Source organism: Zootoca vivipara, chromosome 16, assembly GCF_965207765.1.
Source record: "Zootoca vivipara chromosome 16, rZooViv2.hap1.1, whole genome shotgun sequence".
NCBI lineage: Eukaryota > Metazoa > Chordata > Lepidosauria > Squamata > Lacertidae > Zootoca > Zootoca vivipara.
Window position 1 is genome coordinate 15,293,281 of NC_142599.1, and position 20,522 is coordinate 15,313,802.

General features: G+C 48.0%; 2 protein-coding genes across 6 annotated transcripts in view; one reads left to right on the forward strand and one right to left on the reverse strand.

Annotated features, from left to right (window-relative positions):
- Positions 1-14,252, forward strand: part of MED15 (mediator complex subunit 15) — a 28,153-nt gene extending 13,901 nt beyond the window's left edge. For 2 of the 4 annotated variants that reach the window (XM_060269714.2, XM_060269716.2), the window contains 10 exons: positions 2,926-3,045; positions 7,082-7,218; positions 7,335-7,462; positions 7,896-8,030; positions 9,387-9,450; positions 9,895-9,961; positions 11,202-11,362; positions 12,050-12,216; positions 12,520-12,618; positions 13,211-14,252. In XM_060269714.2, coding sequence (XP_060125697.2) covers positions 2,926-3,045; positions 7,082-7,218; positions 7,335-7,462; positions 7,896-8,030; positions 9,387-9,450; positions 9,895-9,961; positions 11,202-11,362; positions 12,050-12,216; positions 12,520-12,618; positions 13,211-13,347 — 1,215 coding nt within the window. In that variant the 3' untranslated portion in view covers positions 13,348-14,252. The remainder of the gene's footprint in view (positions 1-2,925; positions 3,046-7,081; positions 7,219-7,334; positions 7,463-7,895; positions 8,031-9,386; positions 9,451-9,894; positions 9,962-11,201; positions 11,363-12,049; positions 12,217-12,519; positions 12,619-13,210) is intronic. The other 2 variants (XM_088659911.1, XM_060269715.2) reach the window with 1 other exon arrangement.
- LOC118075613 (coiled-coil domain-containing protein 74B) lies at positions 14,202-19,949 on the reverse strand. Of its 2 annotated transcripts, none has more exons than XM_035097662.3 (8): positions 19,290-19,949; positions 18,864-18,908; positions 18,060-18,176; positions 17,774-17,939; positions 16,823-17,030; positions 16,645-16,727; positions 15,846-15,896; positions 14,202-14,807 (listed from the first exon to the last, which is right to left on the reverse strand). In XM_035097662.3, exons 1-8 carry the CDS (start codon positions 19,612-19,614, stop codon positions 14,672-14,674), a joined length of 1,131 nt encoding a protein of 376 aa, XP_034953553.1. In that variant the 5' UTR covers positions 19,615-19,949; the 3' UTR covers positions 14,202-14,671. The 2 variants fall into 2 exon arrangements, with proteins under 2 accessions (XP_034953553.1, XP_034953552.1); XM_035097661.3 differs by having other exon boundaries at positions 14,202-14,810.
- Between the last annotated feature and the right edge of the window lie 573 nt (positions 19,950-20,522).

A 20,522-nucleotide genomic window follows, 5' to 3' on the forward strand; every position in this document is an offset into this window, starting at 1 on the left:
CTGAGGAAATGGTCAGCTAATGCCTTTGGGAATGGTTATCTATGGTGGGAGTTGGGGTGCTCTTTCTGGCTGGCACGCACCATTCTGACAAATGGTGGCTGCTACCAGTTGCTCCAAGGTGAAAAGGCCTAGGGGGCCAGCCTCAATTACATCATCCAAGGCAGGTGTGGGGAACTATTGACCCAGCTAGCAAGCATGGTCATTGGCCAGGGATTATGGGAATTGGAGTTCAGCAACATCTCAAGGAACAGAGATACCCCACACCTGATTTAGGGGGGCATAATTGGTTATTGTGGCTCTTGGCCATGCCCAAAGTAGGGTTGGCTTCTCCAGCCTGCCAAGGAGAGGTCATGCACATTAAGACACCTAGAGAGAGGCTGATGACCATCTCTAATACAACAAGCGACTTGCTTTAACCAAGGAAATGCCTGGCTCTGGGCCTTTTCTCTGTCCTTTATGGGTGCCTTTCTGTGGTTTTCAAATTAAATCGCTTCCTGACTTTTCTGGTAGTCTCTCCAGCGTCTTGCTTCTTGATGCCTGGCAAGGGGGGGTTCTTACTTCTTGGAGTGGAGCTTCATCTCCCATTGGGATCAGGAGGCAATTGCTGCCTGCCTGCCCTTTCTCCTAGAAATGCAGTTAGGATTTATTTACCATACTACTTCCCCGAACCCTTCCCTTATCATCATTCAATGAGCCCTCCTGGTGGTACTGTGTGGGAGGAAGCCTTGAACGAAAGGCAAGCCAATCGCATGAGGCGGCTCTTCTAGGCAGACTTTCTCCTCTGGATTGTGGGCTGCTGGAGCCAGCCCTCCAGTTCAGGCCCTTTCAGTGTGTTGTGGAGATGTGAGCCATCAATCCTCAAGGACGGTCATCCACATCCAGTGGCTTCTGGAGCTGAATTCCACTCCACTCTCTTTTGCTGGGGCAAGATGCTGTCTGGATCCACATCTTGGTCATAGCTTCATGTCTCAAAACCCGCTAGGAGTGAGAGGTTAGCAGTTGATACTTCCATTTTCTAGATTTTTGGGGGGAGGGGGAAGGGGGGGGACTGAATTTGTAGGAGGAAGGATATACGCAAATTAGCTGTCCAGGAAATTGAACCTGTGTACAATTTAAACTTCTTCCATAAGTTTAAGAAGTCCTCAAGAGGTGGGGGAGAAAATCCTCCCTACGAGTTGTTCCTGGGAATTTGGGAGCTCTGCGCTGGTGATGCCTGTGTACTCACTCTCATTTGAAATAGAAGAGGCGCATCCTAGAGGAAAAAACCCCAAACAAGTTAGTAGAGCATAAGACTCCTAATATTAGGGTTGTGGGTACAACCTCCATGTTGGGGGAAAGACTCCTGCATTGCAGGAGGTTGGAAGAGTTGACTCTCGTGGACCCTTCCAACTCTACAGTTCTAACACTTTTACTGTGCCAGAGTAGCTCTTTCTCAGCCTCCCCCCCCCCCGTCTCCACAAACTGCTTTTGCCTTGGGGGGGGGGCAGGTCCTGCAGTCTGGAGTTCTTGGCAAGTTCAGCTTACTGAAGTCATGGTGCTGCCTTCGCAGTTGGTTCAACTCTCCTGCTGGGTCTTAGGAGGAGCCTTTGGAGGCCGTGGCTCCAACAGTCTTCCCTTTGGTGGTGTGGCAGGAGGCCCCAGCCCACGGTGGTCCCTCGGTTGAGCCTGCTGGCGCCTGTGTGGCTCTGAATGTGGAGGAATGCCTGGAGGAGGAGCACGTTTTGTCAGCTGCCCCACCCCCACCCCCGGTCTTGCTGCTGCCGCCACCACCACCACCACCCATGCCCGCCATGGCTCACCCTCCATTTTCTGTGGCGCATCCGCCTCTGTTGGGAAGCTGCTTCTGCTGTTGTGTGCTGCCTGGCCTTGCCCTCCCCTGCTGTGGCGGCTTTTGCATGCTGTGTGTGTTGGACATGCGCATGTGGTTTGTCTGGCCTCCCCTCATTCCTTTCTCTTCCAAAAAGCCTCTTTGACCATCCGTCACTGCCCCAGGCTGGGGGGGGGGAGGGGAGGGGGCTTGATTGCTCTGCAATGAACTAACAGCTGTGCAAAGTTTTGCTGTTCTTGAGTTGTGATTTCCTTTCTCCTTGTTTCATGTGTGTGTTTGTGTTCCTAACTTTTTTGTTAGCAACTTTGAGCTCTATGACTTTTTTTCCCCAAGACACATTGTTGCTGTGGCTGCTGCAGGTCCATTTACATGAAGCACAAAATGCAGTTGCCTATCATCATTCTCCCCCATCCCCCAAGGTCTGGGCTAGTCTTAAGGACTCCCCTGAGGGTCAGGAATTGGGCAGGAGACGGGTCCAAAGCCTTTTCCACTAATTTGGCTTGTTCCGGATGAGCCATATAGTTTGCAGATGATGAAACTCTGGTCAAACCTGCCCATGTCACACCTGGACCTTAAAACAGAGCTTAATACAGACTGGTGCTGTGTGTCCAGGTGGGTCAGTGATGTCAATTTCCTCTTCTAGGTTTGGCATCCCATTAGAGCAGGTATGTCAAACCTGCGGCCCTCCAGATGTTTTGGACTACAATTCCCATCTTCCCCAACCACTGGTCCTGCTAGCTAGGGATCATGGGAGTTGTAGGCCAAAACATATGGAGGGCCGCAGGTTTGACATGCCTGCATTAGAGGGTCTTGATACAGCTGATGTGCAGCTGAACTCCCCCCCCCTTTAATTGTTTCCCCTTAATTGGATTCTAGCTCCCCACATCCACCCACTCACCCCAGAGTTCTCTTGACAGCCAGTCAGGAGTGCAAGTGTTGTGTCTCCCAAGCCCAGCAACTGCTGCAGGGTTGCCTTCCTAAGACTAGTTCGCTTGACTTCCACCTCCCCCTCGGAGGCTGCATGTGCTTCTCATCCTGCCGGCGTGCTGCGTTTCTTGTGTTGCGATTACTTTTGTCTGTCCCTCTGTCCTCCCAAGATGATCACCGCAACTATGGCCCGAGGTGGGATGCAAATAAGACCACGGTTCCCGCCTACCACCGCTGTCTCTGCCACGCCTCCAAGCACCATTCCTTTGGGTGGACAGCAAATGCCTCAGGTATTTACTGGAGCTGATGTGTGTTGTGCCAGGGGGCTGGTGGGGTGGGTTTTGCACAAGGGGCCACCTCCCTTGTTATGAGTTCTGTTCAACTACTGGTGTGCACACTCAACAGTGAACATGGGCACCCCAATGAAGGCAGCCCATAGAATGGTGGGGGAAGCTAAGCAGGACCGCAGATTAGCTTCTGGGAGCAGGGAAGTCCAGGAGAGGCATTGCCCCAAGTCTCCCTCGCCTCCACAATGCTTGGCATAGTTCAGGGGTCAGCAAACTTTTTCAGCAGGGGGCCGGTCCACTGTCCCTCAGACCTTTGGGGGGGACGGAGTATATTTTGAAAAAAAATATGAACGAATTCCTATGCCCTACAAATAACCCAGAGATGCATTTTAAATAAAAGGACACATTCTGCTCATGTAAAAACATGCTGATTCCTGGACCGTCCGCGGGCCGGATTTAGAAAGTGATTGGGCTGCATCTGGCCCCCGGGCCTTAGTTTGGGGACCCCTGGCATAGTTCATAGGAACAGATCGCAGGAATGCTGATTTAGCTGCTAAGACATGCATTGAACCTGTGCCTGCCCTCTGGGGGAGGAGGAAGCTTGCAAAGACCCTTGAGGGGTAGATGTGCTCTCCCTGTTACATATTGTAGCTGCTGCTGCTCTTTTTCTTCTCTTTGCCTCCTAAGAGGCTGGTAGAGGTTTCTGGCCATTTATGCAGCCCAGTCAAAGGCAACTGAACAGAGATTCGTGCCTCCTGCTCCCCTGAAGGAAGCCTTGTGGGTCTTTCTGGGATCTCACCAAACCCATCCTGCCAAGATCTGACTCAAGTGGGTTGTCTGGCAGTCTGTTTAATCAGCAGGGAGAGAGAGGTCAAACCACCTTCAGATTGCTGGTGCTTAGATTGCTGGAGCTTCTGTTTATCACTTCTGTAGTCCTTCTGCTATACAGTCCCAATTTGTCATCTTCACAAAAGCCATATGCATAATGACTGAACACCGAAGATCAACATGAAGTGACTTTGTGGATTTGCACCCAAGGTGGTTTCTGCACCCACATTTGGATTGTTAATGACTGCAGCATGTCAGGGCAATTAAACTCCAGGAGAAGGTATTCTGTGCAGTCTTTATCAGGTCTGTTTGGCTGTTTCCACACCTGTGAAATACTCCACTTGTGTCCCCCAAGCACCCTTGCTGAGGAACTCCACCAACGGATATTCACCTGCTCGGTTGGTCCACTGATCTTGAGATGACCTCCCCGCCCAGCCTTGTGTGCTGTTTTTTTCAGTATGTTGCACCATTAGGTTCCCCCCAGAAAAGAAATTGCTGGGGTGCATCATGGGGGCTCAAGCAGCATCAACTCTCAAAGCGTAGAACTGCTGGCAGCCCCCGTGTTTTGCTTTGTTGTGAGGCGGTTACATCCCAGGGTTTGTGTTGACTCACACAGCAGCAAGGCTCTTGTGAGCTTGGCTCGTTCCACTGAGCTGCTTCTCTCACTGACTCCTACCTTCTGTGGTCTGTTTGGCATGCCTAGTTTTCAAGTTCTTTCCAACCCTTATCTTGCTGGCCAGGAAACAATAATGTCTTGAGAGACAGTTCTTCCTGTTCTTCCCAAGGCTGAAAGTGAGTGCTTTGACCAAGGTCCACTGGCAGATTGCACAGCTTAGCTGACGGCGGGAATGTAGGTTTCCTCTGCCATAATGAATCTGGGCCTGGTGGAATACAGTCACAGCTGCAGCCACACAAGTTCTGGGAAGGAGAACCAATATCCTCTCTGTAGACCAGCTTTGGTTGGTAGAAGGTTCCTAAAGCTGCTTCATACAAACGCCACCTGAGAAGGAAACCCAGACATTGACCTCTAATCTGACTCACCCAGCACTGCATTCATAGGAAGCAGATTGACATGGACAACCCTGTGAATAGCCTTAAATGTTGTCAACAGCAAGTAGTTCTGGGTGCATAGAAAGATCCACAGCCACTTAGCATATCCTTCAGTCCCTGCTTACTGCTTCACAAGCACTTCTGTTCCCAGCTTGCTTTCCATCAGCTGGACACAAAAAATGATCTAGTAATTTGCTGGCTGCTCCCTTATCTGTATTGTAGCACTAATACCAAAGCCGGTATCGGTATCCCCTAAATTAGCAGGCTTCTCAAAATCTCTGAGCTAGTCCCTACAGGTTTGACAGATGAGCCGTGTGGCACCCATGTCCAACCTCCCTTCCACATTGCAGGCTTGACACCGAAACTGCTGTGGCTTCTCAGTGGATGAGCAACCCATTTGCACAATGGCAGGCCCTATACCTGTGATTCACACTGGGTTTAAATAGGAGTTTGCTTTCTAGGTAAGGTGTTCTGGCTTGGCTTTGCAGCGCTTGCCAGTCACGAAACACTTCCCCCCTCTCAACTATGCCTTGTAGAAATTCAGCATCAGGCTGTCAGATAAACAGTTGAAGAACTCTCTCTTGCAGTTGAGTGGCACCAATGTTTTCTGAAAACAATTTGCATTGAGAGCAGTTTAAATAAGGTAGAATCCTAAAAAGAAGAAAGCTTTGGGTCCAAGGCATTCACTTAAGTTCTGTGGGCAGTCAACCCTGCTGTGCAGCTAGAGTAAGCAAAAGAACAGGTGTTGCTTATCTATGGGCCTTTTGCTTTGATCAGTATCTGTCCATTTTTTAAATAAAAAAAGCTGCTCCTTTAGAGGGAGCCAGCTGTGAAGATTAGAGGTTGAGAACACAGAATCTCGGCCTTCACTCTTTGCTTCAGATTCCTAGAACAATTAATTATGCTGCAAACTGCACACACATTTGGCTGGAATTTGAAGGGGGTGGGGGAGCAGGCCCTCTTAGAGATCTAGAGAGGCCCCTAGCCATAATAAAGATTAAAAATGACGGCAGAGGAAAGCAAAATAAGGCTCTGAAGAGTGAGCTGTTTGTTCATACAACATAAGCAGCAGATCGGGGAGGACATGCTCATCACCGTCTAATCCTGTGTCATCTGAAACGGTATATTTTTAAGCAATATTTATGAATTTTTTAACTCTTTAAAATGACAAAGTCAATATTTGTTAATTCAAAAAATGGTCTCATTTGCTTAATTTGCAGCTCTAAGCCGAGAGGGTGGGTATCATATTTTCGTCTGATGTGCATTTTTTTTTAAAAGCTGCAAAACTTAATTAGTGCCTAAATACGAGGCCTCCATTGGCCCTGGGGGAGGGGGCAGGGACTATGGTACGATGGGTTTGTTCAGCTAGATTTAAATGCAGTCGGCTGTAGTTTCTAATGAGTCCCCCCAAAGAGGAACGGAAAGTTTTGTCTGTCTGATCTTCTAATGCTCAGTGGAAATGGAGCAAAAGAGGGAAGCAGTCTGCCAACTTGGGCAGCTTGTGGACTGTGGCACGCACCTCCTCTGCTTCCCAAAACACACGTGTTTTGTATGATGAGCTACTGCTGCTGCTGCTCCATGTAGTTCCCTGTTTTACTCTGGCTCTGTTCTCTGTGGGGCTGGAGCATTCTTCTGCCAAGCTAGCTTGTATCTGTCATGCATGCAGCACACATACACACCTTGGACCATCTCAGTCTGCTGTGGATTATTACTAGGAAATCATTGACAGAGCTTAAAGGAACAGGGTTTTGGTGCACTGGGCCACAATGAAGGTAAGTCTCCCATGGTACTAGTTGAGGTTGGCATTTTTCAGACAGATGTTTGGTCTAGTAAATGTAGATGGAACTGAGGACTCCCTGAGTTGGCTCTCTGTCCTTCGCAAGCCAGGGAAGAATTCTGCATGTGGTGAAGTCACAGGAGGTTTGCAGTGAAATGCTGCTGTGTTGGGCCTGTTTTTTCCACACTTAGTTTGAAGAGTTTTTGAGCTTCCTGCCATGTTCATTACAATTACTTTACAGCCCAGGAGAGAGTGGCAAGCCCAAGGCTCCTCAGCAGGTCAAATATGCTGCCTTTCAATGGGATCCCTGGCCGCTGCTCTTGTCCTGGTGCCTTTGGCTGTTTGGAAAGGCTCCTCTTGCCAGTGACGGTTCCTTTGTTCTAGGTCAGCCAGAGCAGCATCACCATGATGTCTTCTCCTTCACCAGCCCAGCAAGCCCAGACCCCTCAGCCGATGCCTCCGCCACCTCAGCCCTCTCCCCAGCCCGGGCAGCCAACCTCCCAGCCCAACTCTAATGTCAGGTGAGCCTTGATGTAGGAGTAAGCAGGCTTCAGATGGTTTCAGGTTTTCTTTTTAGGGTCAATAATAGCTGCTTCATCCCCAGACCTCAATGGGAAATATCTTCCTCCTCTTTCAGCTCTGGTCCAGCCCCATCTCCCAGCAGCTTCCTCCCCAGTCCATCTCCTCAGCCCTCTCAGAGTCCAGCAGCTGCACGAACGCCACAGAACTTCAGTGTCCCATCTCCAGGGCCACTTAATACTCCAGGTAATTTGTGCAGGGCTTGAGGGAGCAAAACCAGGTTGCCCCTCTTTTTACCTCCAGGTTTGTGCCTGTATTGCATTTTTTGCATAAATGGGGTTAATTGTGGGGACCCAGTGCTGGCATTTGAGAGGATTTTTGGTAATTTTAACTATGAGTGGTGTGGTGGGTGAACATAATTTGCGTACAGCCTGTGACCCTCTGATTCCCTGGCAGAAGTTGCATTGCAGGCAGCCCGACAACAGGACAAAGGCAGCATGTCCCACAGCCAAACTCTGAATCCCCAGAACAGCTTGGTGATGGTGGCAGAGGGGGAGCAGCCTGGGGGTGCATGCAGGAAAGCAGATGGAAGGCAAACTCTGCTGGGTGCAACTACCTCCTCCTCCTATTCTGTGCCTTTACTCCATGGCTCTAACTTGTCCTCTTTTCTGCCTGGAAGGCAATCCCAACTCTGTCATGAGCCCAGCGAGCTCCAGCCAATCCGAGGAGCAGCAGTACCTGGAAAAACTCAAGCAGCTCTCCAAGTACATTGAGCCTCTGCGGAGGATGATCAACAAGATAGATAAGAATGAAGGTAAGTGTGTCCCCCACCCCCTGTGGTGTGCTTGGGGTATCAGCCTTGATAGCCTTTCCCCTTGCAGCAGGTGGTACCAAGAGGCTTTCTCCTAGGTCTCGGGCTTGGTAGTCCAGATCAAGCCATGTTATTTCCTACTTGCTGCCGGGTTACCTGTAAATATAGCCTTGTCATGTGCAAGAAGTAGGAAGTAGAGGGAAACTGGGTGGCGATGAATTCTTTGGCTCTGCCTAGAGTTACATTCTGTGGCTGAACCGTGTTTGGGCATGGCACACCAAGGGCCATATGGAAGGCTGCCTGAGGCATTTTGCACTTTTGCACCCTCTGAAAAGCAGAAGGGATGGACACACTATCAGTTTGTGCCATCTGCTGCTGTCCTCGCAAGGATGTGACAGAGGCCATGTTGCACCCTATGACCTCCTTCTGAGTGGTTGTCTTAGGCAGGGAAGCTTGAATTTTAAGAGGCACAGACCTCCTTCACCTGTCAGAAGAGATCTGCTGCTGCCTCCCTTCAGGGCCACTGTCGTAATGCCGCCTTCCTTCATTATACAGTCTCCTACTATTAATACCAAATTTATATCATTGCAGTTGTGCATTCACCCATGTTCTCCTCTCCTGCAAGTCCCTCACTCCACAATCCTATTCTTTTCCCCAAATTCCCTCCTCCACAAGCACATACCAGTTTGAGATGTATATTGATGCAACTGTAAAACTAGGCTGCAGCTGCTGCTCAGGAAAATAAAGTATAAACTGAAAACATGCAATGATTAGCCAGTGAACCATAAAAAGAGGTCAGTTGGGTCTCTCCACTCTATGGCATTGGTGGGTAACCTTACCTGTGACCCTCCATAAGTTTTTTTGTATTTGTAAAAATAAATTTATATACTACCGTTCATCAAAAGATCTCAGGGTGGTTCACAGATTGTTGGACTCCAATTAATTTCAGGCCACAGCCGACATGGCCCCCATGTTTGGGATGATGCAAGTTTAATATCTGCAAGATCATCTGGAGGGCTACAGGTTAGCCAGCCCTGCTGAATGCCAACTAACACCAAAGAGTTTTTTTAGAGTGTTCAAACCAAGAGATGTTTTAACTGTTGATGAACAGCATTGTCTTGACTATTACCCGTTCAAGCTGATTTATTATTATTATTGCGTTTTATTTAGTTGCTTTGGTTATTTTCAAATTTCTATGCTGCTAGCCACTTAAGAGTTCCCTAGGGGAAACGAAGTCATATAGAAATGTTCTAAATAAAGGACAAAACACAGATGAGTATAAACAGTCTCCTTTCTCTCTGTCCTGCAAGATAGTTCTAGCATAACTGCCTCTTTAAGGCGTCTTTCTTATCATTTCAGACAGGAAGAAGGACCTCAGTAAGATGAAAAGCCTGCTGGATATTCTGACTGATCCTTCCAAACGGTAAACTTGTGTGCTCATTTTCGACCCATCATCTCTTCCTGCTCTCCTTCCTTTGAACAGCTAGAGGAGTTGTCTTTGTAAGCGGCAGGAGATAATAAGAGCTAGTTGTGTTCACAGGCAAAATTCTGCTTTGTCTTAGTTGAGGAAAAAGCAGCTCAATGCTCTAGCCTGCCTTGTTCTTGGTTTGTGCTTGCCAAGTGTAGCAGGCAGGAAATGTCTTCTCTGTAGGAAGAGAGGCACAAGAAGCATACCCCCCCCAGCAGCAGGGCCAGGTTCCAGTAGGTGGCTTCATTCTTCCTAACCATTGTGTGTAGCAGCAGTAGTGGGGTGGGAGAGTGCTGTTTGTTGGTGGCTTGCCATGTCCATCTGGGGAACGAGGAGGCGATTCTACTTTCTCTGAAGCAGAAAAGTGCCTGTTCTGAGACTGACTTTCTTCATTCCTAGCTGTCCTCTGAAGACACTGCAGAAATGTGAAATAGCTCTGGAGAAGCTCAAGAATGACATGGCTGTGGTAAGTTCCCTCTGTGTGTATCTCTGTTCCCCTAGTCCACAATAGCAGGGGGCTTTCTCTTCTCAATGATTCTGCACGTCAGGAACAAAAGAAGGAAAATCTAGGCAAAGAAGTTGGACACGGTACAGCATAAAGGTCTGGTCACCACACCTCAAAAAGGATATTGTAGATTTAAAAAGGGATAACCAAAAGGGGCCAGATCGAATTCCCTATGTGAAAAGGTTACAATATTTGGGACTTTTTAAGTTTTGAGAAAAGGCAATTAAGAGGAGACATAGAGTATAAGATTATGCATGGTTTTAAGAGGATTAGACAAATGCATGGAGGATGAAGCTATCAACAGCTATTAGCCATGGCATGCCATGCCATTGAATAGCAGTTGCAAGGAATTACCGGTACAGATAGGGAGAGTGCAACTGTTGCACTCTGCTTCTGGGCTTCTTCCCAGAGACATCTGATAGCCACTATGAGAACAGGACTAGATGGGCCTTGGCGCTGACAGAGCTACAGTGCTATTCTGCTTTTACAAGAACAAACGACTCGCAACTTACACAAGTTAAGTTCCAGAGGTAGCACGTAAAGCCAAAATCACATAGTCAATCCTTTAAATACTGGAAAATGTCCTGTAGAAACCACTGAAGACTTCCATGCACCTCTGAATGCTCCCAAGGCCGCTTTCACTCTCTTAACTGCTCACCCAAGGTGAGTGCGTTGGTGGGCGCAATTGCCAATGTCCCTGTCTTCTTCCAATTCCTGCCCCCCTTGATGACTGCCTCTTTTTTATAAAAAAAAAATCAGCCAGGCCCATAAAGCTGAGCTCACGCAAGTTACAGGCACGTTAAGTTGCAAGTCAACCATACAAGCAAACTTCAGTGTGTCCAAAGCTGAGTAAGGAGCAATTGCTTGATGGGATCTGAGAACCCCCAGTAGATGGTGGGTAAGGAAAGAAAGACAGGCATCTTGACAGTTGGCTAGCCCCAAGGCCAAGCAGAGTGGGTGAGTTGGAGCTGCTCATGGGAGGTGAACCTGGTAGGATGAGGGTGGGTGCCTTATGAAGTCCTTTGTCTCTACATGGAGCTGTCTGAGATTCAGTGGACAGATCTGTAAGCTGGCATCTGAGCAGAGGGCCTGAAATCTCAAGTTATTCTTAAAACTGTTGTTTCCTGAGAGTACAGCAACACCTACTGGCTTGGACAGAACTACACCTTCCCTAAATCCTTGTGTGTCTCTTGTATGTCAGCCCACCCCCCCACCCCCTACAGTGCCTCCCACAAAGCAGCAGTACTTGTGCCAACCCTTGTTGGATGCTGTCTTGGCCAATATCCGCTCACCAGTCTTCAATCATTCCCTCTACCGAACCTTTATGCCAGCAATGACTGCCATCCATGGTCCACCCATCACGTATGTATATTCCTTGTTCCAGTATCTGCTGAAAGATGGCTAAGGAATTGTGAGATATGTTTAGCCTGGAGAAGAGAAGGTTAAGGGGTGATATGATAGCCATGTTCAAATATATAAAAGGATGTCATATAGAGGAGGGAGAAAGGTTGTTTTCTGCTGCTCCAGAGAAGCGGACACGGAGCAATGGATTCAAGCTACAAGACAGAAGATTCCACCTAAACATTAGGAAGAACTTCCTGACAGTAAGAGCTGTTCGGCAGTGGAATTTGCTGCCAAGGAGTGTAGTGGAGTCTCCTTCTTTGGAGGTCTTTAAGCAGAGGCTTGACAGGCATATGTCAAGAATGCTTTAATGGTGTTTCCTGCTTGGCAGGGGGTTGGACTAGATGGCCCTTGTGGTCTCTTCCAACTCTATGATTCTATGAGAGCTAGGAAAGCTTAGAGCCCAGGCATGGAAGGAATAAGATGCCCAAAGACTACTTGTGTGTGCTGCAAGAGATTTAGCACAGCTACCCTTCTGGAATTTGTCAGATATTTGTGCATATATATTGTTCCGGCTATTTCTAAAGTTATTTTATCTTGCTTTGATATTTTAATTAGACCAGTTGTTGTTGGTGGCTGCCTTATCTTTTTGTATGCAAAATTAATTAGAAATGAGAATTGAATCTGAAATTGGCTGTCCCATCATAGGACCCCTGTGACTTCCCCTCGGAAGCGGAAGTATGAAGAGGACGAAAGGCAGACTATACCAAATGTATTACAAGGGGAGGTTGCAAGATTAAACCCAAAGTTCTTGGTGAATCTGGATCCTTCCCATTGCAGCAACAATGGCACCGTCCACCTCATATGCAAGCTAGGTGAGTGGCAAGAAAAGGCAGCTCTGTCTTCAAATATCCTCTTGATATTTGCAGGCTAAAAGCCTGCAGTGGTGGTGGTGGCAGCAGTAGAGGTTGACTGGGCCTGGTTAAGGTCCAAAACTTGCCCAAGAGACAAAAGGGTAACAGAGGATCCTAACCAGACCTTGATGGGTCAGGTCCTTGTTGCCTGGGAAAGAGAGGTTGTTTCTGAGTTCCTACTTAATAAAGAGGCTGCCTGATAAGTGAGTTTAGGTGTCTCTTAGAGAATGTTGAGAAAATAATGCAAAATGTGTCTGATTCCAGATGACAAGAACCTTCCAAATGTCCCACCATTGCAACTGAGCGTCCCAGCTGATTATCCACATCAGAGCCCCCTATGGATTGATAACCCTCAGCAGTACGGTATGAAAGAACAAGGCAGGCAGAAAATGACATTTGGGTGGGTGATGGGGTATAGGGTCTACATTAAGCCTTGGAACTGGTGAGTTTAGCGTTTGTGATCCATTTGACCACTTCATATTAAGACTCCCATCCTGTCTTTTGAGTGTGGATTTATTTGTGCTGCAGAAAGAGATGTGGTAAAGTTTGATCTGTGATTTCAGAATACTGGGTTTTTTTGAGGGACACTGCTAGAGGCCAAGTGGGAAGAAGAGAACCAACATTTTTTTACTTATAAACACACACACACAACGTTTTTACAGGAAAACTGCCCTCACACTTTTAAGCTTTGGAAGCTCAGAATTCACGTATCCTAAGGAAATCCCTTGATTGAATTTTGGAAGCTTTGGATATGTAACAAGACACTGCTACTGCTTCCAGTGGTGAGGTGAAGGAAAGAAAAGCCAATGACTCATTTTTCTCAGTTCTGCAGCTCCAAATCCCCAGCTTTGATAACCCATCAGTATGAGTCACAAAACCGCCCACACACGAGCTGCCATCTGTATGGTGTCCTTTATTTTTTTAAATAACACTCTTTCTGCTTTTTTCTTTCCAGAAGCAAACCCTTTCTTGCAGTCAGTGTATCGCTACATGATGTCAAAATTGCTGCAGCTTCCTGACAAGCACTCTGTCACAGCACTCCTTAACACCTGGGCGCAGAGCATCCGCCAGGCCTGCTTGTCTGCTGCTTAATGTCTCGTCATCTCCTCTTGCTGGGCCTGAGCTGGAAAAAATCACAGCCAAGCAGGGCAGGAACGTGTGAAGCAGAAGCCTTAAATTGTTTTTGTTTACTAGGAGCCTGGCTTTGTAAAGGGCCTGGCGTTAGGTTTAGTGCTTGTGCTTCTTCTGCCTTTGTAGACCTGCCCATAACTTGATGCAGGGGGTGGATTTTCACGGTTCTTACGGCAGACGTGTTAATGACTTTTTTTAATGTCTTCTTAGAGAAGAGTGTGTGTAGACTTCTGTCACGGAGTCTCTCTACTATAAGAAAAGGGACAGCGTCCTCCAGACCTCGTCCAGTGCCAGTATGTATGTATATATGTATGCTTGGTTGGATACCAGCCCAAGAAGAGGCTGCCTGCACACCCACCACACAAGCTGTTCTTTGATAGCTGTGTGCAGAGTGAGTGACTGACTGAAGCAGGCGAGCGGTTTGTGTCTTCCCAACTATGAGGCAGCCAGCTATTAGACTGATGTGGCTCTGGCAAGCCATGGGTCAAGTGTCATTCATCAACTTGTGCCTCACAGAAGGAGCCTCCTTGGGCATAGGGTGAGACTGAGGCTGCTTCACTCAGCCCTGGCTTTGCTTTCTCCTACCTCCCATGCACAACTCTCTTGATCTTTGTGGAAGTATTGCTGTTTTTACATACTTCTGCTATCACCTTTGCAGCAGAGTCGCTGAATACTGGCTTGCACTCTTCAACACGGCATCCAATTGCTGTGCTATCTGTAAATGTGTGATTGCTGTGTCAATTTGAGGACATTTTTTAAAATGTACTTAAGAAGTTCTGATTGATTGCAGTACAAAGTATCAATTATTTCATACATGAACTAAGGCATTTGTTTTATTGTAATAAATGTATTGTTCCAGTGTTTAACACTCACTTATTTTCTCTTGCAACCCCCCAAACTCCTTTGGCTCCACCGCAGCCTGAGCACAAGGGCACAGAATCTTGTTTGCTAAAAGGCAAAGTCACTTTGATACCCCCTTGACCTGGGGTTGTCTAAGGAGGCTTTGTGTATTTGGCATCTAAAAGCCCCCAATTCTGTAGTTAAAAAAGTAAACTTAATTACTACTGAAGGTAGAACAGTTTCTAGGGAGAAGTAAGGTCACTGTGATCTTCTGTAGCTAGGTGGACAAAAAAGGATGATTATGAAGTTTTAAAAAATTAAGTGGTGAACACCAGAAACAATTTGTTGAAAGTACAGCACACACTCGGAAATGGTTTAGCTGGCTTTCAAACCACTTTAGGGCAAGGAGACACATTACAAAAAGAGGCCAATTGAACCATACTTGCTAAAGTGCTGTCCGGTGGAGCCTGTTCCTCTGAACAGCCTGTGTTCTCTTCTGTCTCTCTGCAAAAGCATTTCCTAGTGTTTGCTTCAGTGCTGGCAACACAGCCCTTTCAGCAGCAGGCAGTGGTGTGAGGATCCTACTGGAGAACAAAGTGGGCCTGTCAAATTGAAGTCTGCATTTAAATAAGCTGCTCTCTCATCCTCCTAATAGGGTGTTTGAGGAAGACAGTGTCCAAGTTTAGTGTCTGCCCCCACACCCAAAGAATTTTTTTTTCTGGAGTCTTGGCTTTTAGCCAAGGTAATTCACGTTCAAAGCCAAAAACTGTCTGATGTTGATGTTTCGTATGTACTAAACTAGTCCTCTGGAGCAAATGGGAACATTTCTCCACCTGCACAAGTGACAAGTGTAAGCAGGTGTTACAGTAGAATTTGCTTGCACTTCAACACCCCTTTCACCTTGGAGCAGAGAGGTGAGCCAAGGGCAGAACTGACCCAGAGTCAACCCCCCTGGGGGGCTGAGGCAAGAACTGCACTTCTTTCCCATCAACTGATTCAACACCTTTATATCATTTTTATCATTCAAGATTAAATTCGTAAAAATGAAATTCTATTTTTTGGGGTTGTTTTTTTGTTTTTAAACAAAAATTGCAAGGTCTTGGTGAGAAGGGGGGGGTCATAAACCTTTTGGCATCAGCACAAGAGCAGTCAGTAAACTTTTTTTTAAAAAAAACAGACCAATTTTGGAAGTGCTTTAAAAGGGCCACAAAACTTTTTGGCATCAGGACACCTCTGAGGAGACTCAAAGGCACAGAATGTAATGGCATTTTTTAAAAAAAGTGTTTGGGAAAGTGTGGCAGTCCAGTTTGAAAAATGTTTACATTTCAATTAGATCCTGACCACAAAATACTTTTTCTAATTTGGGAAGCCTGTTGGGAGACTTTTAATTGCAAAACTTTAATAAAAAGTTGTGAGTGACCTTTGTAGTGGTGGACCTCGGGATCTTAAATTTCTGTGACACCCAGATTTACTCGCCCCCCCTACTTCTCATGCTGCATTCTAAATCATAATTGCCGGGTCCTTGCAGTGCCCCAAAGGCAAAGCGCCCAGTGTGACCTAACCGATTGTGCTCCCCTTAAGCCATCTCTGGCCTGTGTTAAAATAAGATGCCTGCTTACCATTTCTTAGGACCATTCTTCACCTTGGGCAACCGTGTGACCTCTTGGTTCCTGAAGGAAAACATTAATTAGCATATATATTTATAGGTAAGTGCTACTTCATACTAGGTCACGGAGTACTTATTCTGGCACCAACAATTGGGCACTGGGGAAAGAATTCTCATCTCTTGCCCTTTCATCATGCATTATGTCCTTCCATAGGGCATAGAAATAACACTTTTGAGACTCATAGGAACATCTTAAGTAGCAAAATACTACTGCAGCCTGCTTTCTCAGCTCATGGAAATGCCCCAACACACCTGCTCTCAAGATTGCAGTTGCCATCAAAGTTCCTAGTAGGTGAGATACAGCAGTTTAGTAATCATGCAGTAAGCATTCCCATGCTCTCTCCACATAGGTAGACTACTCCAAGCATAACCACTTCCTGCTCCAATTAAATTTAAGCCCAGCTACAAAGAAAAATTCCAGTGAGGTTAATTTTTTTTTATGGAGAGTTAATTTGGACAGTTGCTTTCAGCTGCTATTTTCTCCTCACTCAGGGAGATAGGATGGTACAGGAATGCATGGGATCTCTGAAGAACTGCAGAGATCACAGAAGGTTCCCTGGCAAAAAATTGAGCTATCTCACATTATGTGCTCACAAATAGCTTTGTGAAAAGTAGCTAAAAGCCACAGCTGAACCACTCATTAGTTCCAGCGACCACCTAATCAATCAACTGCGGTACTTTGGAGACCCTGCTGTGACTCGAATGATATTCAGAGGTACCATCCTTCCTCTTTCCATTAAAAACCACCTTACCCAACATGGCCAGATAGCATGTAGCCCTCAGGAATTCTTTTGTTCTTGTTGATCTCTTCCAAGGACGATCTCAAATACATCAGCTGAAGAAGAGAGGAGGAGTGTGTGTGACTTTTCTGCTCCTCCTGCAATGTCAGCTTCCTGCCTTTGTGGGACCCAGGAGAGCAAGCAGCCTCACCTCCTGCATCTGCATGTGGTTGATGTTCCACAACTGCCGAATGACCACTTCGCACTCCTCCAGCGTTGGTGGCTTCCGCATGTAGGAAGGGAGCACTGTCACCAAGAAGGGGTTGGAAGAAGCAGCAGGGATTTTCACATTCCCTGCCCTGCTTTGTCCAGATGAAAAAGGGATGGGGGATGTCATCCTGTCACAAACATCTGCATCTCTGTAACAACACAGTTGAAGTGTGACCAAGGAACAATTATTTCAGTGAAGTACAGGTGGGCAACCTATGGCCTAAGAGGGACTGACTAGCAGTCTTTTCAAGTAGCCCCAACACGAGGGCTATCCAACTGCCCTATTCTTTCATCAGTTTTAGTTTCCTTCCCATTTCTCTTGGCTTTAAAAATATTTTTCCCTTTTTATATAGCTTCAAAGCAGTTATATGAGTGTTACATTAAAAAAAATAATCCTGAATGACGGGGTTTCCCCCAGCTGTCAGATCACTGGTGGGCTTAATAGTGTGTGCTTATCACCAATATCAGAAAGGAATTGCTTTCACTTGCTGAACAGTAGCTGTATCAGTCTGTTGTACAAAAGAAGCTACGTACCTATCTGAGAGTAACCACACTTAGTCTAGCAAGGCCCAAGTAAGCCTGCGTAAGACTGAGAATTCTGCAGAGTTCTGCACACTACAATGTGGTGTAGTGCTAGAGTGTTGGACTAAGACTTAGGAGACCAAGGTTCAAATCCCCACTCAGCTATGAAGCCTCCCAGGTTACCTTGAGCCAGTCACTGCCTCTCAGCACAAGTTCACTCACAGGACTGTTGTGAGGATAGAATGGAGAGAGGATGTGTGTACACCACCTTGATAAATAGTAAGCAGAACTTTTAATCATCAGTAACAATAACAATGTGAAACTTGCTTTGATTTAGAAGTTACTGCTACTTCAATGGGTGTTCTCAAACCTGGGATGAGCTGCCTCTTCTGGAACTGTATCCCGCTCCGGCATGAAGTCCTCCAATTCATTCCACATTACTCTGTCTACCTCCCTTTCTATAATTTTCTCGTCTGCATTCGTCTCGTCCATCATGAACTCGCCACTTACTGGCTTCTTTTCCAGCTCCTCAGAACCTACAAGATGTTTAGGAAAAGGCTGCATTGCTAATACACTCAAAACACCACACAGCCATGGCATCAGAGGCATTGTGGCCACTGTTAACACTATCTTTTTAGCTTAGACTGTGTATGTACCTTCTTCTCTGTGCTCTTCTTTTGCTACTGATGCTACCATCTTTAAGCCGGCACTTGTCTTCCCCGGTGAACTGCTTCCTGGCTGTGACTTACTAGGCAAGTTGCTGGAAGAATGATCTACAAAAACAGAAAGAAAGGAACTAGTTGAATAATCTGGCAGAGAGGTGCATACTCCCTTGAAGGGCTAGCACCAGTCCCCACGTAAGAGTGCATAACCATAGGGAAGGCCAAACAGGACAGTCTCAGAAAGGACCCTTTTGTGTCTTGACATCCTGGCAGCTGAAATATTCTAACAGGAACCTCCCAAGCTCCCAGGCTTGGCATCAACTCCTTGCCTATCAAGAGCTGGGAGGCGGTCAGTTGGACCTTCCTTCACCCGCTCCATGTCAGCCTGTGTATGTGCCCACTCACTCATTCCCTTCAAGAAACACCAAGCCTAATCTCTTGGGTAACAACCAGGGCTCACATATTACAAGCACCAGCTTCACTGGACTCGCCTATCCCCCTCATTAACAACTCTCTGCTATGAGCTTCCAAACATGGGGCTGTCAAGGTCTCTTGCCTTGTGGTTTCTAAGCACAAAGGATTTTGACAGGTGATTTTGACACCACCAAACACAGCTGTCAAATTCAGTGGGAGGCCGAACCTGATCAGGATCTGGTCCATGGAGCCCAAAAGGTTCCCCAGCCCTGGTTTAGGTGAAGCAGCTGTGTCAGAAACCATCTTATCCATTCCTGAGCATTGAGTGGGCAAGTGACTAGTTTCACTTTATAACTCTCAAATATGGGCAGTGCAAGGTTGTACCTTTCCTCTGAAGTATCGGTTGCATGATGAGCTTATAATTAAGATCTGCAAGAAAAAGACAAGGTCGTGTTATTGTGGCCAGCCCATCCCTCCTTTAACTGGTAACCTTGTTCACGCTCAGGGATCTCCCCATTGTTTTACTTGGGGATGGATTGGCTCTAAGCACCCGGAGCTGGAGTGCTGCTGCTGCAACCACCTCTTTATCAGGGAGGGGGTACCAACTTGAATGAAATATTGGGGCAGGTAAGCAAGCCCCGCCCCTTATAATTGAGCACATGATGCGGTGCTATTTGAATGGCAATGGCCATCCACTTTGGGGCTGCCGAACCCCTTCGCATATTTTATAGGGGGAGGCGGATCTGCCTCGTCTCCTAGGAGTTGGCTCCTATTTGGGGGGTGGGGGTGGGTAACCTTCCAGCAACCCACCCTTGTTCTGCCTCTTGAGGACATCGATCTCCTCGTGGAGCTTCTGGAGGGTCTCGGCGTGCTGCGCCTGCAGGAACTTGAGGCTGCGCTCCAGGTCGGTGGCCGTCCTCCTCCAGCCGTCGGCGCTGGGAGTCCGAGGGGGCCGAGGAGGGTGAGGTTGAGAAGCGGGGTGCGAAGGCGACGGCTGAGCCGGGAACGCGGCCTTTTCCTGCTGCGAAGACGGAGGCTGCTGCCCGCCGAAGCGCGACCAGGGAGGCAGGTGGAGGTTGTTCTGCTGGTGGAGGTGCTGGGCGCGGCCCAGCTGAGGGAAACCGGAGCTCTGCATGGCTGAGGCCGGGAAGGAAAGCGACGGAAGAGCCGGACGCGCAGAGGCCTCAGACTCAACCAGCTCGGGTGCGAGGAGAAGCAGCCGGGACGGGCCTAAGGCGCATTTCTGCCGCCGCCAGCGCCGCCTCCTCTTCAGAAGAGCTTTCCCTGTGAGGCGGAGGCGATGCCCATTCCGCCTCAGGAGCGGGAGGTCCTTGGCCCTTTCGCTTCTCCTCCTACCTGGGCGGGAAACCTGAAGGACCGAAGCGCCGCCGCCTGAGGAGAATTAGGCGGCGGCTCTGGGTCCCTTCCCGCCGCCTCCGCCTCCTCCTCCTCCGAGCCTCGCGCCGCTCCCCGCCCCCGCAGCCGCCTCTGTCGCCATGGCGACGGGCGCTCGCTCGCTCGCAGCACAGGAGGAGGACAGCCCCGCCCATCGAGCGCGGTGAGGGGCGGGTGTTAGTCTCGACTCGTCATAAGGGAAAAGGCTCCGTGAGGGGAATCGCGGGGAGTGGGAGCCATGAAGGGGGGCAATAACTAAAAAGAGTCCTCTCACCCTCAAAGATGATAAAGGGTCAGGGGGCGCCCCTCTCGCTAGCTCCCCACCAGGAATTAAAAAAAATATTGGGGGCAGGGGCAGGGAAACCCCGCCCCCACATGATCGATCGCATGTTACGGCGCGCGCGCGCACTACAGTTTTGAATGGCGATGTCCATCAAGCGCTTTAAATATTTTATTGGGCGGCGGGGCAAAGGTTCTGTGCTGATTGGTTCCTATGCTCTCCAACCCACCCACTCACCTGCACTGCAGTCTCCAAACGGCCCAGAGCACTGAGAGCTTGGGGCTGGATTGAAAACCATCCTACAGGACCCAAGTCACCCCAAAGTTGGCCCAGCAACTTGGAATGATACCTGGGTGCCTCGATTTGGG

Coding starts and splice junctions, on each gene's coding strand:
- LOC118075613 (XM_035097661.3), bottom strand. CDS start 19,614: ATGCAGAGCTCCGGTTTCCCTCAGCTGGGCCGCGCCCAGCACCTCCAC. Junction 17,031..17,773: donor GAAGAGGCAGCTCATCCCAG/GTTTGAGAACAC, acceptor GTGTTGTTACAG/AGATGCAGATGTTTGTGACA. Junction 16,728..16,822: donor ACCACATGCAGATGCAGGAG/GTGAGGCTGCTT, acceptor TCTCTTCTTCAG/CTGATGTATTTGAGATCGTC.